At 45.7% G+C, this 17,665-nt stretch overlaps 1 protein-coding gene across 1 annotated transcript in view; it reads left to right on the forward strand.

Moving 5' to 3' along the window:
- Positions 1 to 17,665, forward strand: part of LRRK1 (leucine-rich repeat kinase 1) — a 194,752-nt gene that overhangs the window by 106,898 nt on the left and 70,189 nt on the right. The window contains exons 7-12 of the mRNA XM_006900059.1: positions 6,889 to 7,115; positions 8,176 to 8,303; positions 8,465 to 8,628; positions 10,266 to 10,403; positions 11,446 to 11,558; positions 12,232 to 12,308. Coding sequence (XP_006900121.1) covers positions 6,889 to 7,115; positions 8,176 to 8,303; positions 8,465 to 8,628; positions 10,266 to 10,403; positions 11,446 to 11,558; positions 12,232 to 12,308 — 847 coding nt within the window. The remainder of the gene's footprint in view (positions 1 to 6,888; positions 7,116 to 8,175; positions 8,304 to 8,464; positions 8,629 to 10,265; positions 10,404 to 11,445; positions 11,559 to 12,231; positions 12,309 to 17,665) is intronic.

Below are 17,665 nucleotides of genomic sequence, written 5' to 3' on the forward strand. Positions count from 1 at the left end.
CTGGAACAGGACATGTATTACAGATTGAATGAAGCAGTAGGGGAAAATGAGTGAAGGGAAAACCAATTTTTCTTTATAAACTTTCTTTCAAACCACAATAGAAATTAGTTATAAAATAAATAAATAAATTTTAAAATCCATTCCTTTGTCAGAACTTCATTTCTATTCCTGGCTGAATAATATTCTATTGATTATGTACATACTATATTTTGTTTATTCATTCATATGCTAATGAACATTTGGATTATTTCCACCATTTGTTGTTGTTGTTGTTATGTGCCATCGACTCGCTTGAGACTCATAGTGATCCTATGTAAAACAGCCCTAAACTCTGCTCTGTCCTGTGCCAATTGCACCGTCTCCGATACACCCGTCCCGATTACCCCAGTCACTGAATCAATCCACCTCATAGAGGGCCTTCCTCTCCTGCGCTGTCCCTCCACCCTTCCAAGCATGATGTCCCTCTCCAAGGACCAGTCCTTCCTTACAACATGTCCAAAGTATGTTAGACGGAGCCTCAGAATCCTTGCTTCCAAGGAGCCACCTGGTTTAACCCTTTCCAGGATGAATCTGTTTGTTTTCCTAGCAGTCCATGGTACCCTCAACACTGTTCTCCAGCACCAAAGCTCAAGAGCGTCAATTCTTCTATCCTCTTTAGTCATTGTCCAACTATTTGATGCATAACAGTGAGCGCAAAGACCATGGCCTGTATCAGACGCACCTTAGTCTCCAGAGAGACACCACTGCTCTTCAGTACTTTGGAGAGGTCCCTAACAGCAGACTTTCCCATGGCAATACGTCTTTTAATTTCCTGGCTACTGGTGCCAAGAGTGTTGATTGTGGAGCCAAGCAAACTAAAGCTGTGAACAATCTCAATCTCTTCACCATCCATCCTGATGCTGCCAGTTGGTTCAGTGGTGAGAATCTTTGTCTTCTTGACATTGAGCCTCAATCCATAGTGGAGGCTGCAGTCCTTGACCCTCTGTAGCAAGCGCTTCAGGTCCTCCTCAGTTTCAGCAAGCAGGGTTGTGTCATCTGCATAACACAGATTGTTGATAGTTATAGATCTTCCACCAATCTTAGCTATTGTAAAGAAACCAGTCTTGCACCAAATAATTTTTCCTTCAACCAAGGAGAGTTGAATTGGCATAGAAACGTAAGGACTGCCCCTGTGGCCTGTGGTCAGCTCCTACCCAATGCTTCCTCTCACTGGTACCAGGTAGCATTGTAGAAAGGGATGGAATGTCTCCTGGTTTGTAGCCCCCACAGGCACTGGGTCCCCATAGCGCCTTCCAGGTCTTCTTCCCCTCCAGAGCTAATCACCCTTAAACACATTTTTCTTGACACAATCTTACTGCCAAGTTGGAGGAATACACATTTCTTGAGCCTCCCCATTTGCTCTCTGAGGACAGCAGCACTTCCATTGTTCAGATTAAATTTTAAAGGACTTGTCCTTGAAGACAAATAGGAACACATCCTCATCAGCGCACGCTAGAGTGGGTGTGATCAAGCCACTCCACCCTGAGCTGGTCTCCATGACCAGCTGTCTGATTTTGCGATCAAGGGTTTAATTAAAAAGTTTTCTGGCTTCCCTTCCTAAGAATCTTGTTGTCTATGATTCTTCCTGGATGAGGCACAGATAAGTACCGAGGCTTCAGGGCTTACTGGGCTAGGTTTAAGTTTAGATGTACTGACTTGTGGCTCTTGTAATTGTGCATTTTTCTTCCTTTCTTTCTGCCTCTGTAAACACTTTGCCACTCTGTAATTTTTGATCATGAAAAACAAAATAGTTTTTGTAAACAAAAGCTTTCAAACATTCCAACCTGTAAACATGTTGCCTTGAGTAGATTCTGACCTTACAAACTTTTCCACTTTTGTCCAGCCCTGCAATCACTTCATGAATGTGCTTGTAGTCCAAGTGTTTAATCGTGTTGTTTTTAGACTTCTGCTTTCTGGCATCAGGATCAGAGGAAGACTCATCAACAAATTGTATTATACAGATGACACAACCTTGTCTGCTGAAAGTGAAGAAGACTTGAAGCACTTTCAGATCAGAGACTACAGCCTTCAATATGGATTACATGTCAACGTCCAGAAAGCAAAATTCCTCACAACTGGACCAAATAGGCAGTATCATGACAGATGTAGAAAAGATTCAAATTGTCAACGATTTCATCTTGGATCCACAATCAACATCCTTGGTGTCAATAGTCAAGCAATCAAAAAATATCGCATTGGGAAAATCTGCTGTCAGGGACCTCTTCAAAGGCCTGCAGAGCAAGGATGTCTGTTTAAAGACTAAGGTGTGCCTGATCCAAAGCATGATCTTTTAACGACCTGCTGTGCCTCTGAAAGTTGAATAATGACTAAGGATGACATAAGAATGGATGCCTTTGAGTTGTGGTGTTGAAGAAGAGTACTGAATGGACTGCCAAGAGAACAAACAGGGATGGTGACGCTTCAGCTCACATATTAGTGTTATCTAACGTGTGTTGTTAGAAGAGGCCAGGTCCTGGAAAAGAAAAGGTAGAGAGAGGGTCATTATAGAAGAGGAAGACCCTCAAGAGGATGGATTGACATAGTGACTGTAATAGTGGGCATAAGTCTATCAGAGATGGTGAGGATGGCACAGGATAGGGCCAACGTCACATCTCATAACTACTATTTCTCTCAAAGCCTGCTACCAGTCCAGTGGTGAGGACTTTTGTTTTGTAACCACCAACCAATGTACAGATTTATTCTGGCCAAGAATAGCAATGTTGGAAAACAGAGTTGTCCTCCCATGATTCTGGAATATTGTCCAGAGTGCATATAATGGCAAACAACACAGAGTGCTCTGACTGAGATGCCACCAGCCCAGTGGTCACACACATGTCACCATCACCACATTAGGTGCCACCTAGTGGAGTGAGCAGGAAGGACTCAGCATTGTCGGCTTCTGCTAGAAGTGCTCAACTTGAGTTTAAACTTTAGGAAACAACTGATTAATTCACATTGTAGGGGAGGCTGGGCTCTATGAGGAGAAATGTGGGGTCAAGATTGGTGGACGATTTATCAACAATCTGCGTTATGCAGATGACACAACCCTGCTTGCTGAAAATGAAGAGGACCTGAAGCACCTGCTGCAGAGTGTCAAGGACTGCAGCCTACAATATGGATTGAGGCTCAATGTCAAGAAGACAAAGATTCTCACCACTGGACCAACTGGCAGCATCAGGATGGATGGTGAAGAGATTGAGATTGTTCACAGCTTTAGTTTGCTTGGCTCCACAATCAACACTCTTGGCACCAGTAGCCAGGAAATTAAAAGACGTATTGCCATGGGAAAGTCTGCTGTTAGGGACCTCTCCAAAGTACTGAAGAGCAGTGGTGTCTCTCTGGAGACTAAGGTGCATCTGATACAGGCCATGGTCTTCGCAATCACTTGTTATGCATCAGAGAGTTGGACAATGACCAAGGAGGATAGAAGGAGAATTGATGCCTTTGAGCTGTGGTGCTGGAGAAGAGTATTGAGAATACCATGGACTGCTAGGAAAAGAAACAGATTTGTCCTGGAAAAGGTTAAACGGGGTGGCTCCTTGGAGGCAAGGATTCTGAGGCTCCGTCTAACATACTTTGGACATGTTGTGAGGAGAGACCTGTCCTTGGAGAGGGACATCATGCTTGCTAGGGTGGAGGGACAGCGCAGGAGGGGAAGGCCCTCTATGAGGTGGATTGATTCAGTGACCGGGATAATCGGAATGGGAGTGTCAGAGACAGTGTGATTGGCACAGGACAGAGCAGAGTTTAGGGCTGTTGTGCATAGGGTCGCTATGAGTCTCAAGCAACTCGACGGCACATAACAACAACAACAACAAGGTTATAATCCAAAATATTAGACTTACTTTAAAAAGGTGTGTACCTTCGATTCGGAACCAACTCATAGATGACCCTTCAGCGGGTTTTCAAGTAAGTCATGAGAGGAGATTGTTGGATACAAACTGTGTTCTTTTGGGTTGGAAGCACAACTCCTTGCCAATAAGCAACCAGAGCTTTAAGAACCCTTCTAAATTAAAGGAAAGAAGTATGACAACTGAATGCAGTGTGTGGTCCTTGACCGGACTCTGTGCCAGTTCACAAAATAGTTTTAAAAGACACACCTGTCAGCTGAATAAGGCGTGCCTGTAAAGTGAACAGTCATACCAAGGGGTGTGCGCTGTCCTCTGCACAATCAGCCATGCAGGATCACAGGGGCAACATGCTCAGGGAGCGAGCTCAGAAGCCGGAAGGGTGAGGACAGAGGATGAATGAAACAAGAATCACAGGACACTTACCAAGAGTGTTTGTACAGTGTAGAGGCTGCCGTCACTCATAAAAGCAGAATGTATGTGAATAGCTGAATGGAAATCTCTCTGCTCTGTAAACTTCCAGTTAAATCACAGTAAAAGTTTTGTATTTGAACATGGGTTATGGGTTTGACAGTATATATCCATTGATACCTTTTTTGAAAATAACAGTTACATGATTGTTATGTAAGAAAGTACTTTTGTTCTTCTGATATACACACTGAAGTGTGGCATAAGGTGTGTAGTGTATTTGGGGGGTTTTTTGTTTATTTTATTAATTTTAATGAACATTTACAGAGATTTTGGATTTCCATTCATTCATTGTTGCACTTTTGTCCCTGCCCATCCCTTCCCCCCAGTTCGCTCCTCTCTTTGAAAAGTAAAAGAAAACTTCTTTCATTGGTATACAATCCCCCCGCACCCCGACCCCCCCCCAAGTACACTCCACTATGCAACCTTCATTCTGGACTCTTGTGATAACCATAATACCCTATCATATATAGCTTTTCTCTCCCTCATCTGTTTCAATGCAGTATACATAATTTACCCAGTTTTTCTCAGTCTTACCCCAACCCTGATGTCAGTCCCATTCTACAACAGTGGCACCATGCAGTATTTGTCCTTTTGTGACTGAGACACTTCACTCAGCATAATGTCTTCCAGGGTCACCCATTTTGAATAATATTACATGAGTTCCTTGTTTTTCAATGTAGGTTGGTATTCCATTGTGTGAATATACCACAGCTTCTCTATTCATTCATTTGTTGATGGGTACTTGGGTGGTTTACAACTCCTTGCTGTTGCGAACAAAGCCGCGATAAACATTGGGTGTGCATATATCTGCTTGGATGTCGGTTTTGGTCTCTTTGGGTTATATTCCCAGTAGTGGAATTGCTGGGTCAATTGGTATCTCTATTTGCAACTTTTTGAGAAAGTGCCACACCACTTTCCACAGTGGTTGCACCATTTCACACTTCCACCAACAGTGAATAAGGGTTCCAGTGTCTCCACAACCTCGCCAGCATTTGTTGCTTTGCTGTTCTGTTAAATTTTGCTCTTCTGACTGGAGTGAGATGATATTTCATAGTTGTTTTGTGTAGTTTATTTTTGAATGGTTCAGTGAACAATAGAAAGTGTACAGGTTGTTTACCATCTGCAGAGAGAGGTGGAAAGTGCAAAGTAGCAGCCTGCTAACTCTTGAGAAGTCTAGGGGAAGGTTATTCAAGAGCTCTGTCTATGGCTGCTTCAGCTTCCCTGTAATTTTTAACATTTTCATAATTAAAACATGTGAGGAAGTAATAGTAAAAACACTAAAATAGGCCCATAGCAACAGAGGTTTTTTTAAGAAAACAATAACCCACATACTAAGACTAGAACTATTTCTTCACCTCAAATCCTGTCCCTTAGTGCTTGCCTCTCATTGAGCTATGGGCATGGAGTCAGGGATGGAGGCATGTCCAGGCCTCGCCCTGTGCCGGGTGCTCCCATCCAGTAATCTGCTGGACTTTGGAGACTGGAGAGCTTATTTAAAAAGAGTTTTATATTGGTTTGCATTAAAAAATCGTATACATTTTGTTTCATTCAGTACATTGCACTTCATACATTTCCTTCATTCACATTATGTTTCACATGATCATTTCAATACATTGTATTTTATAAAGTCACTCACCACTGATCTATGCCTACTATCACCCCATCTTTTCAGGTCCCCATGAATCTCTCTTACTCCTTCACCTCCTCCTTCTGGCCAGTGGCCTGACATCCCAGGGCTTTGCCCCTGCTCTTAACTCCCCTCCCCACTCTCCCTTTCCCCGTTTGGACTTTTGCACACATTTACTAGTTATCCTTCTGTTTTTACGATAATGGTCTTGTGGAGAGCTTTGACAAGGATGTAGCGCAAGCAAGCCAAGGCACGAAGACAGGGCACACACCCTGCCTGGTGGCCAGATCAGGAAGTCGGCCTGCTGTGACCAGCTTGAGGACAGGATTCCCACGCCTGCTTGTGGGTGTCTCTCCTGCTGTCTGCTGGGAACAGACTGCATTTTTCCATTTGTAAAGTACTGATTTCTGCTTTCATTTATGCTTATCTAATTTTCCAATATGGATTTCCTCTTGCTATGGAGAAACAGGCAGAAAAACCACATCCCCTGCCCCCTCAGCCCTAATTGAGCCAAGGAACCTTTGATAATCAGAAAGAAAGAAAAGATCCTGTGGCCATCCCTTTAACCAGACCCTTCTCTGCCATCCATCCCAGCCAATTGCTGGCTGCTCTGACACCCCTGGAAGCAGACTGTCCACTGCTTGGCAGATGACATGCAGCCCCTCAGGGGAGAAGCCTGTCCCTCAGTGCTAGGAGTGCCGGCCTCCCTGGGCCTGGAGCACTCTCTGCACACTGGAGGGTGTGTGGGCAGGGATGGGGACTGCAGCTGCTCGGCTTTGGGGGCTACCTCTGGGAACTGCAGCTGGGACAGGCAGAGCAGAACATACAGATCCAGCAACGCCTCGCTCCAGCTGGTGGCCTGGGCTCAAGTCCATGTGTGCTTGTCCCCTTCCTTACCCCTAGTCCCTTCGTGTGAAGTGGGCCCATCTCAGGCTGCCCTGGGTGGACCTGGACTGGCTGATAGACATCTCGTGTCGGATCACAGAGCTGGACCTCTCTGCCAACTGCCTGTCTTCCCTACCCTCTGTCATTCCCTGGGGGCTCATCAACCTGCAGAAGCTGAACCTGGCAGACAATCACCTGGGTGAGCTTCCCAGAGTGCAGTCAGCAGACGAGATCATCTGTTCCAGGTGTGTGGGGATGGCCAGGCACCTGGGGATGCTGCCCCAGAAGCCTCTGTTCACTGTTGAGCTTCTATGATTTGGGGAGGGGGGAGATTCCACCTAAAATTAGGGGAGGAAGTTCTGCTGCCTTAGCACAAGCACGCTCAGAGATCAGTGTCCTGCTGCCTGCTCAAATGGACAATAGGAGGCCTTGGGGGGGTGACCATCAGCCCCAGGCTGCACTACTTTCAGTGTGAAATTGGCCTTGCTGAAATGCTGGTTTCGTCTACATCTGGTATCATAGAAGCAGGACTGGAAGCTTTCCAGGCCCACCCACCACCTTATACTGCACCTCCCAAGGACAGGTTCTGGGGCACTCAGGCCTGTGGGCACTGCCTGCATCCTTTTCAGAGGCCTCAGGTTGCACAAGATAGGAAGAGACTGTACCTCATTAATTTATAGGTGACATGTGCACGCAAAGCCTCAGTCCATAATGTCAGGTGTTAAAGCTCTAAGTGAAGGAAGAGAGAATGTTGGAGAGCATTGGGACCTCCACAAGCAAGGATGAGAAAACACTTTGTACACCAAAACCTTAAAGCATGTCTTCCATGCCAGTAGGGTCTGCCAGCTTGCTGGGCACAGGTTCTGAGGGCTGGAAGCAGGCCTGGTAGATCCGCTGGTATTTCTGTCACAGCAGTACAGCGATTCAACCATGCATCCCTTGGTGTGTCAGTGACTGACTTCAAGGGCACATCTGGCCTCCACGGTGCTGGTGCGCAGTCTCGAACCCTCTGCCTTTCGGTTAGCAGAGGGCCCATTGCATGTACGAGGTTGTTTATCCCTGTTGGTCAGTAAGACACAAACCTGTCAAAGAGATGCTGTCTTCTTATTTCTGTTTTCCTAGGTTTGCTTTTCTTTATCTTGGTAAGAATTGACCCTGTAAGTAAATCTTGTGACCTCAGTTTAGTCTTGTGCAGGGAGGAGAAGGAAAAAGACACCCTCGTGCTTACAGAAAGGAAAAAAAAAAGATGTTTTCTGTAAAAACCTTCACTTTGTTTTTCCTTCTGATGGCTGTCTCCATGGGCAGGCTCCTGGAGGTGGACATTTCTGGCAACAAGCTGTCCCAGCTGCCACTGGGGCTACTGCACCTCTCCAGGCTTCAGAAACTGAAGGCTGCAAAAAACTACCTAGAAAATCTATTTGAGGGACAAAATGGTAAGTTTTATCTGAGGGAATTTATCTATCTCTTCCCTCCCTCTCTCCCTCCCTTTCTCTCCCTCCCTCTTCCTTTCTCTCTCTCTCTCTCTCTCTCTCTCTCTCAAAGGGCACTTTTTTCTCTTGAATGTTTTTACCATTTTGCCCTTTTCTTTTCCTAGCCACTAACTGGATTGGCTTGCGGAAACTTCAAGAGCTTGATGTTTCTGACAATAGATTGACAGAACTCCCTGAACTTTTCCTGCATTCTCTCAAGTCGCTCACTTGCCTAGATGCCTCCAGAAACAACCTGAGAGCCTTCCCAGAGCCCTGGGCCTGCCCCCTGGTCAGTACCACTCACACCAGCCTCGCAGTCCTCCTCAATTTAGGTGCACTCTCATCTTCCGCCCCCACCCCGTCCTGTGGTTGCTTATAAGTCTAGGTTATTTCAAGAACAGAACCAGTGAAATAGCTTTATTTAAGGGATTGTAGAAGATTCAGCTGCTTGTAGAGGGCAAGACAGGTGACAGAATCTGTAGATCAGGTGATGAGAAGAGGAAAAAGAGAATCATCTGGGGAAATGTCTAATTGATTGTATTTTTCTGGAGGCAGAACACGCCCTAAGAGTCTTTCTTTTTGCTCTTAAGAACTTTCCACAGTTAGAGATGGCATCACTGAGATACACAATGAGTTCTATACAGAAAAGGCTGGTTTTGCCTCTTTCAGCACACTGTGAGATGAGGGAAAGCAGAGGACACCTTTGTAGCGCTGGGAATGAAATATGGGACTCTACGGTTGTCATTAAGCAAATGGGGCAATGTAGCAGATAGCAAAGTGTGATTGCTGTGGACTTTGAAGCTGCTGCTGCTACTGCTGTTGTTATGTGCCATCGAGTCACCTGTGACTCATAGCGACAACAGAGCTGAACCCTGCCCTATCGTGAGCTAATCTCATAAACTCTGAAAGAACTAATTCCATTGCTCCAGTCACTGAGTCAATCCATCGTATCCTGGGTATTCCTCTCCTTCACTGTCCCTCCACCCTTCCAAGAATGATGTCCTTCTCCAAGTACTGATCCTTCCTGGCCGCATGCTCAAAGTATGTGAGATGGAGCTTCAAAATCCTTGCCTTCAGGGAGCAGCCTGGTTTAACCCTCTCCAGGACAGACCTGTTTGTTCTCCTGGCAGTCCACAGTATGGCTAATACTTTTCTAGCACCACAACTCAAAGGCATTGATCCATCTTCTGTCATCCTTAATTATTGTCCAGCTCTCGGATGCATAGCAAATAATTGGGAAAACCATAGCCTGGACCAGACACACCTTAGTCTCCAGATTGACATCATTGCTCTTCAGTACTTTGGAGAGGTCTCTTCCTCTCTTTCTCTTACCCTCCTCCTTTCCCAGGGACTGGCCAGAAACAACTAGCATTAGCATTAGTGTTTCTGTTTACCCGTATGTGTGCAGAAAACCAGCTCCTCTCTAGAGCAGCTCCCTAAATGAATTGTTTTCAGGAATTCTGGGTCAGATGTCCTGGAATGAAAAAGCAGGGCCATGGGCCTCTGTTTCTCAAGCAACTCTGCTCTCACACCCTCCTGAGCAAGGTTGGACAAAGGACAAGTCAGAATTCCAAGTTCCTCACAAAAGGGAGGAGGAACCGACCACCTGCCAAGTGATCCATTCAGACCCACAGTGGTCTCAGTCCCGGTCCCATGTGTTGAGAGCCCTGAACCCATAGGTTTCCGATAGTTTTGGTGCTTTTTCAACGTGTGGGGTGGACAAGCCTATGTGTTCGCAGCCAAGTGCACTGACCATCTCCATCCCCCGCCCCCAGGGACTCTGTATCAACACTAAGTGGCCTTTGATTGGGAACCCTCCTCTGGTGGACTGTGTTTGATCACGTCATTTTTGGAAGGAACCACTAGGCACCACCTCGGGTAAAGAACTAATTAACATCTCTGTTCTTTTTCTCCCCAAACTCCTAGAAATGTTGCAAGGCATCCAGAAATGCCCTGGAGTTTCTGCCAGACAAAATGGCTGTGTTTTGGAAAAACCATCTCAAGGATGTGGATTTTTCAGAAAACACACTAAAGGAAGTTCCCCTGGGACTTTTCCAGCTTGATGTAAGTCTGCAAAGTTTGCCTTCTCGTTTTCTGCCTTTGTAAGTAAATCAGTTTGTGTGGAACCCCAAATGCTTCCAAGAGAGGAAATTGGGCTGTGATAGGAGACAAACTAAGGGGGTGGACAGAAATGGGCCCCCAGGAAGCGACTATAGCTGTCAGAAGCACACAGGGATGGGCAGACAGCAGGAGAGATGCAGAGGGAAACCAGCTGTAGTAAATGCCAATGTGGAGGATATTATCCTCACACCTTTCTGTAGTGCCTGGAAGTGTAGTTCCAGTCCAGCTGTCCTCTTTGCCCTACCCTTTCTGGCTGGGCGAGGCTGACCTCATAGGCAGAAGGCCAGGTGGGCCAGATAGACTGGTAGTGACGTGTGCCCCTCATGTGCTCCGTGGCAATGTGCCTGTCCATGCAGTGTTGTACAGTGACAGCCATGCCTTGCTGCCTTTGATGTACAGGGAGTGCGAGAGCAGCACCGTGGAGGCAGCACATGGATGCCCAGGTGGAGGTGCAGGCGTGTGAATTGGAACTGGGCTGTGATCTGCATCTGCTACCAGCCCCTTTGGCCTCCAGCAGCCTAGGTCAGGCTCCAGCTCCGAACTGGTGCTGAGCTACTCATCCTGCCTTGAGTTGGGGAGCCAGGGCCAGGCTGCAGGCAACCTGAGTGATAGTGGAGTGTGCGCTGGGCTAGGCTCCCAGCTCTTGAAAAGGCCTTTCCTGAGGTTACTTCCATACTACACCACTGGAGGCCCTCAGCATCACCACCTGTTCGAGCAGAGCCTGTGCATGATCATCTTGCTTAAAGACCCTTAAAACTGAGAAGTGCTTGGACATCTTTCTAGAACTACTGTCCCTCATTGATTTTGATGGGGAAATGAAGAGTTTTAGATTCCACTTGGAATCTAAATTATGCAGTTTTGTCAGTATTATACTACTCAGCCTTGTGCTATTTGCTCTGCTCACCAGGTAGTTGTAGACATTTCTCTTTGACTTTCCTCCTTCTCTGCACTTCATGGTGTTTTTTTTGCCCATACACTCCTTTAGGCCCTGATGTTTCTCAGGCTGCAGGGCAACCAGCTGGGGGTGCTCCCACCTCATGAGAAATGGACCTGTAGGCAGCTCAAAACCCTGGACCTCTCTAGAAACCAGCTTGGAAAGTAAGCAGAGGTTTTCTTTTATCCTGTATCATTACATGCCGTCAAATTGGAATTGATTTATAACTGACCCTCGAGCAGGTTTTCAGAAGCCTAAAATCGCACTGGAGGAGATTGTTCATCTTTCTGTCACAGAGCCATTGATGCATGCTTTGGGGTTGACAGCCCCTCTCCTTACTAGTTGGCCACATGTGGTGCTCAGGCCAAGCAAGCTCCGAGTGAGGTTCTGTTCACTTTTTCTCCTGGAGAGTTCCATTTCTAACTTCAGCCTAAACTATAGTTCTTTCAGAAGTGTTTGTTAGTCCTTAACAAAAGTTCAACAGAATGCAGCATAAACCTGCATGTCTCTAAGTTAAAGAGACAAAAGTGAACCTAGCTGGCCCTGTGGCCCTGAGGCATTTGCTCGAGGCACTTTTGATGCGTCTCTTGCAGCTGCGGGAGGTGCCCTCTGCCAGGTCCAGGAGGAACAGCGTACCCACCTGAGGTGGACAGTCTGGGGGTCCAGACCACTGCTGTTTCTCCACAGGCTACACCAACAGGCAACTCATCGCAGACACTTGGGAGGCCCAAACACACAGCCTTATCTTGGAATGACTCAGTGTTGTAGCCTCAGCCAGAAAGTGATGTTTCTGTTCCTTCCTCATTTTTTTGTCTTTTTAATACCATTTTCCTGTAGAAATGAAGATGGACTTAAAACAAAGCGTATTTCCTTTTTCACCACCAGAGGTCGCCAGCATTCAGGGACTGAAACAGGTGTGCTTGTTGTGGGTAATGAGGCGCGGGGGGTGGGGGAGGGGGCGTGTTTCCTGCCCCACCGGAAGGGGTCACCTTTACCCTGGACAGCCCCCTCTCTGGCCTGCAGTATGCCAGAAATGGCACTAGTTCATTGGACCCCGTAAGTGATCTGTGCATACATTGCACACAGGTATCACGTGTTAAAAGACTGTCCTGCACTCAGGACTACTGCCCAAGATGTTATACACATTCAGAACCTCTCTGTGACCCTCACGACCTGAGGTGCAAGTGGTGATGGCCTGTTTTTCAGACGAGGAAACAAATTTGGCAGGGCTGGCTGACTGGCCTGAGATTCGAAGGACCCCAGCACTGGAGTCAACAGGACCAGAACTCATGCATCCTTACTTAACGACTCTGTGTCCCCACCGCCATGCCATGGCAGACCATTCAGACTAGGCCATGGTTCTTGAAGGCTTGTGTTCTCCCAGATTCACAAGATACAGGACATTTTGTAGAGTTTTGTATTGGTCACACAATGTGTTAGGTTTCTTGGACAAAGGTTCTTGTTTTTTATCCTCTGAGCAGTCAAGGGAAGGTGTGAACCTTCATATTAAACAACTGGCTCTCCTTTTTAACGTCCAAGTAAAAACTTATAAATGCTGTAACTAAAAGCAGAACCAATAATAAGTCCATTTCAATACGATTAAACTTCCTTCTTTGGCCTGGTACATTTACACTGGTAAGTGCTTTTTCAGTAAGATAGTGTGAGGTAGGAATAAGAAATAACATAAAGGAAAAGGAAAAAGAAGTACTATTAAAAAATAGAATCACAAAACCCTCACAGAACACAATTGCAAGAGGTGAACTAAATTGTCTGCTCGCCTATTGCACTTTTGAGAGTTCTGTGTGTGTGTACATATGAATGATAGTGATGTATATGTGTTTACCTGATAGAAAAAAAGATACATTATCAATGGAACTGAAAAGAGAAGGTTTTTTTGGTGTGTTTGTTTTTTAAGTCAGCTTCCACTCAGTCAAAGCCAACTCTGCATGACCCTGAGGACAAGCAAGACTGCCCATGGGTCTCAAACAGACTGCCTTACATTCGCAGGAAGCACCTTGTGGGTTTGAGCCTCACACTTTTTGTTTAGTAACCAAATGTTTTTCCATTCTGCCACCAGTGCTCCTTTTGTTGTTATGTGCTGTCGAGTCACTTGTGACTCTTAGCAACCCTATGTATAACAACCCTAAACCCTGCTCTGTCCTGTGCCAATCTTACTGTCTCCAGTACACCTACCCTGATTACCCTAGTCACTGAATCAATCCACCTCATAGAGGGCCATCCCCTCCTGCACCTGCCCTCCACCCTCCCAAGCATGACATCCCTCTCCAAGGACTGGTCCAACATGTCCAAAGTACGTCAAACAAAGCCTCCGAATCCTTGGTTCCAAGGAGCAGCCTGGTTTAACCCTCTCTAGGATGAACCTGTTCATTTTCTCAGCAGTCCATGGTGCATTCAATACTCTTCTCCAGTACCACAGCTCAAAGGCATCAATTCTCCTTCTATCCTCCCTGGTCATTGCCCAGCTCTCTGACAAGTGATTGCAAAGACTGTCCTGTATCAGGTGCACCTCAGTCTCCAGAGTGACACCATTGCTCTTCAGTACCCTGGAGAGGTCCCTAACAGCAGACTTTCCCATCACAATATGTCTTTTAATTTCCTGGATGCTGGTGCCAAGAGTGTTGACTGTGGAACCAAGCAAACTAAAGCTGTAAGCAATCTCAGTATCTTCACCATCCATCCTGATGCTGCCAATTGGCCCAGTGGTGAGCAATCTTTGTCTTCTCTATATTGAGCCTTAATCCATATTAAAGGCTGCAGTCCTTGACCCTCTGCAGCAACCACCGTGGTGAATTTTGGTAGATGACTTCCCTCCCAGTGCTCCTGAATAAAAAAAAATGTTGTATACCATCAATTTGGAACCAACTCATAGCTGACCCTCCAGTGGGATTCAGAGGCAGTAATCATGTGGAGGGGACTCCCCATTTTTCACCCACAGAGCATGCCTTTGAGTTGGCAGTGCAGCTCTCTACCTAACTAAATGTGGGAATTCGAAACCTTGTGAAACATCAGTGGTCCAATAGGCAACTCTCACCTTCTACATGAGGGACCTGCCTTTGGTTTCTGGCCAGCAGCACACCTTGTAGACCACCTCCTCACTAGAGAAAATCCCGATGTCATTAGGGTCCCAGCCACAGCCCATGTGGTTATGATGTATCAGGGTCCCACTCACAGTCCATGTGGCAATGGCACCATGCTGGGCAGCCTTCATCTCCTTACGCAGGAGGCTGCCCCAAGTCAGGGAAACTCAATAGCAGTTAATGGTAATGTGTGATATGTTTTATTGTTTTTAAACAAGCAGTAGTGTATAGCTCCCTATCCCACTGTTGTTGTTGTGTGCCATTGAGTTGAAGCTGACCCATAACTGACCCTTCAGTGGGTTTTCAGAGGCAGTTAATCGCACAGGAAGAGATTGCCCATCCTGCAGAGCAACTGGTGGACTTGAACAATGTGCCTTCGGGTTTGCAGTGCAGCTTCTTGCCACTAAGCCCAATGAGGATTAAAGGAGGAGGGGAGAGGAGGAGGAAGGAGAAAGGAGAAGAAGAACCCTCTACATAAATTTACAGAAGCTGTCATATGAATAGCAGGTTTTAATATAACTTAAAAATAAAGTTGGAAACTTTCACATCTAATTCATATCTAAATCTTCCAATGTCAGGTCTTGCACAATTTCAAGCTGTTATTCTTGACATTCTCAATACATTCTTGGCCATCTCTAGACATTGGAAGTTACTAGTATAATCTAGTAGAATAAATTTCTAGCATGTGACCCCCCCCCAAAAAAAGGAAGTTTGATCTCCACTCAACACTCATGATAACAGCAGCCAAGAAGTCAGAGGACATGTTACTTTGAGAAAATCTGCTGTCAAAGACCTCTCCAAAGTTCTAAAGAACAGCAGTGTCTATTTAAAGACTAAGTGTGCCTGATCCAAGACAAGGTCTTTTTAGTTGCTTCCTATACAACCTTATAGTTGGACAATAAATAGCGAAGACTAAAGAAGAATAGATGTGTTTAAGTTGTGGTGGTGGTGGTGGTAGTGAAGTTTACCCCACATCCCATGGACTGTCAAGAGAACAAATATGTCTGTCTTAGAGGAAGTGAAACCAGGGTGCTCCCTAGAGGCAGGCAGAGTGAAACTTCATCTCACCTACTTTGGGCATGTTGTCTGCAGGCGACAGTCCTTGGAAAAAAACATCATGTTGGAAAAGGTGGAAGATTAGAGAAAGAGGAAGACCACCCTCACCAAGGTGGATTGACTAATGATAGTAATAATGGACTTGAGCATATCAGATGATAAGAATGATTCACAATAGGGCACAGTTCAGATCTGTTTTTCATAAGGTCGTTATAGTGGCTCCTCACAAAAAATATAAAAAATAGTGTTTCAGAGAGTATGAGCTACTTCTGGTGAAGAACTTAAGCGTTCTCAGGAATACAAAAATCACCCAAAAAAGTTAGAAACATTGGCATTGTGAAAATGTAAGTGGTTTGTTCACTTTAGGGCATCATAAGCACAGTCGTGACATCAGCAGCTTAGGCAACAATATTTTCCAAAACCACCATGTACATGAATGAGACACAATGTACATCACTAACTATATTCATACCAGTAAAATTTTTTTAAAGCCCAAGCTGGCTCAAGTCCCTAATATACTAGGAATTATCAACAAGTTTATTTTAAAAATATACCTCAATAAGAAAATGGTAAAAGACCTAAATAGTTTACAGAGGGGAAAGCCCAAAGAGCCAGAAAACAAAAGGTAAAGCTCGGGAAATGCAAATCTGAATTTCACAGATGATTGTGTTGAAAATGAAAAGCATCAGGATTTGAGAAATTGAGTCCAGACAGGTATTTCACTAGGAGGAAAGGAGAAATAAAACACTTTCTTTTCATTGATGCCTAAATACGGTGTCATTCATGAAAGAGCAGCTAGTCTGTGGCTAGTGGGCTGAGCTCTTTCCCTTTGAGTCCCAGCCCAGGTTTAGAAGGATAGGCCCCTTCACAGGGCCTAGGAGAGGACGTGAAAATGTGACCATCACCAGCTGGCCCCAAGGAGAAATGCTGGCTTTTGATGAAACTGTTAATGAGGAAGGGGTATGTGATGCAAGGGGATGGGCAGCAGACATCAGCTGTGGTGGCCCTGGGGACCACATTCCTGGGGGGGAAACCATATCCCTGGAGGACACCACTGTGGTTGCCTTCTGGAGCTTGTAGCATGTGGGTAAGGACTTATCTGTGAAAAACAGTTCGTTTGCAGATGGGTAGTGAAATTCCAGGTCAAATGTGGATGGATGCTCATGCAGCCATGGTATGCAGCCAGTGTGTCCAAAAATAGTTTGGATGGGTGTTTTTTTATGGTCAAATTCAGACCAGCAATCACAAATAACTTACAAATAAATAAGTTCATAAGAACATCCTCTGCAGCCCAGAGTTTTCTCCTCCCATCCACGTCAGGAGCGTGGCAGGTACTGTTTGCAATGCAGCCTGTGTTCCCTCCACCAGTTACTTAAAGAAGCCAAATAAACACCAGGCAAAACTTCAGAATTGAAATGCAACAACATGCAGGTGTTCAAAGTGCACTCTAGGAAGAAAGAAAGTCTTTCTTGTTCTTGATGTTCTCTAATAAAATGCAAATCAGGATAAGGTAAGGTTCGTCATCTCTTTTCACTGAAGAAGGGGGGGAAACCCAACACCCCACATTTTTGAGCAATTTTTTATAAAAGCTCTGACACAAAGTCGTCTCTCAGACCTGAGGCAACTATGTGCTCTCAGGACAGCGCTCCTATTACCACTCCTGGCAGCCTTCCTGCACTCTGCTATTCCGTTCCTGCCTCTCCACAATGTTCTCTGAGGCCAGGTTACCCCATAACCATTGATAGAGCAGCTCTGTCTGTGGACAGAAGCCAAAACGAAGGAAAGTTGTGAGCAAGGGCAGTGGAACATGGCCTTAGCCCAACAAAAAAAAATCTGGCTTCTCTGTCTCTCATATCTGGCTGTGGGAGCTGGAGAGGGATTTGTGGGCCTTATTTTATCTAGAGTTCTCCAGGCTGAGTGAGGCCCAGGGAGTTACTGTACTGCCCTAGTCCTTCTGCATCCAGAGGATAAAGGCCCTTCAGAGACACCCCTGTGATCTGAGTCTGTGACTTCTGTCGGGTGGCGTTTCCAAGTCTCCTGCATGGTACAGATGGCAACGTGGACATACAGGGGCCTCATAATTAGTCTGCTTATGGAGGCTGCTTAGAACCCCGAAT

Source organism: Elephantulus edwardii, unplaced genomic scaffold (assembly GCF_000299155.1).
Source record: "Elephantulus edwardii isolate Elephantulus edwardi_28Jun2011 unplaced genomic scaffold, EleEdw1.0 scaffold00272, whole genome shotgun sequence".
Classification (NCBI taxonomy): Eukaryota; Metazoa; Chordata; class Mammalia; order Macroscelidea; family Macroscelididae; genus Elephantulus; species Elephantulus edwardii.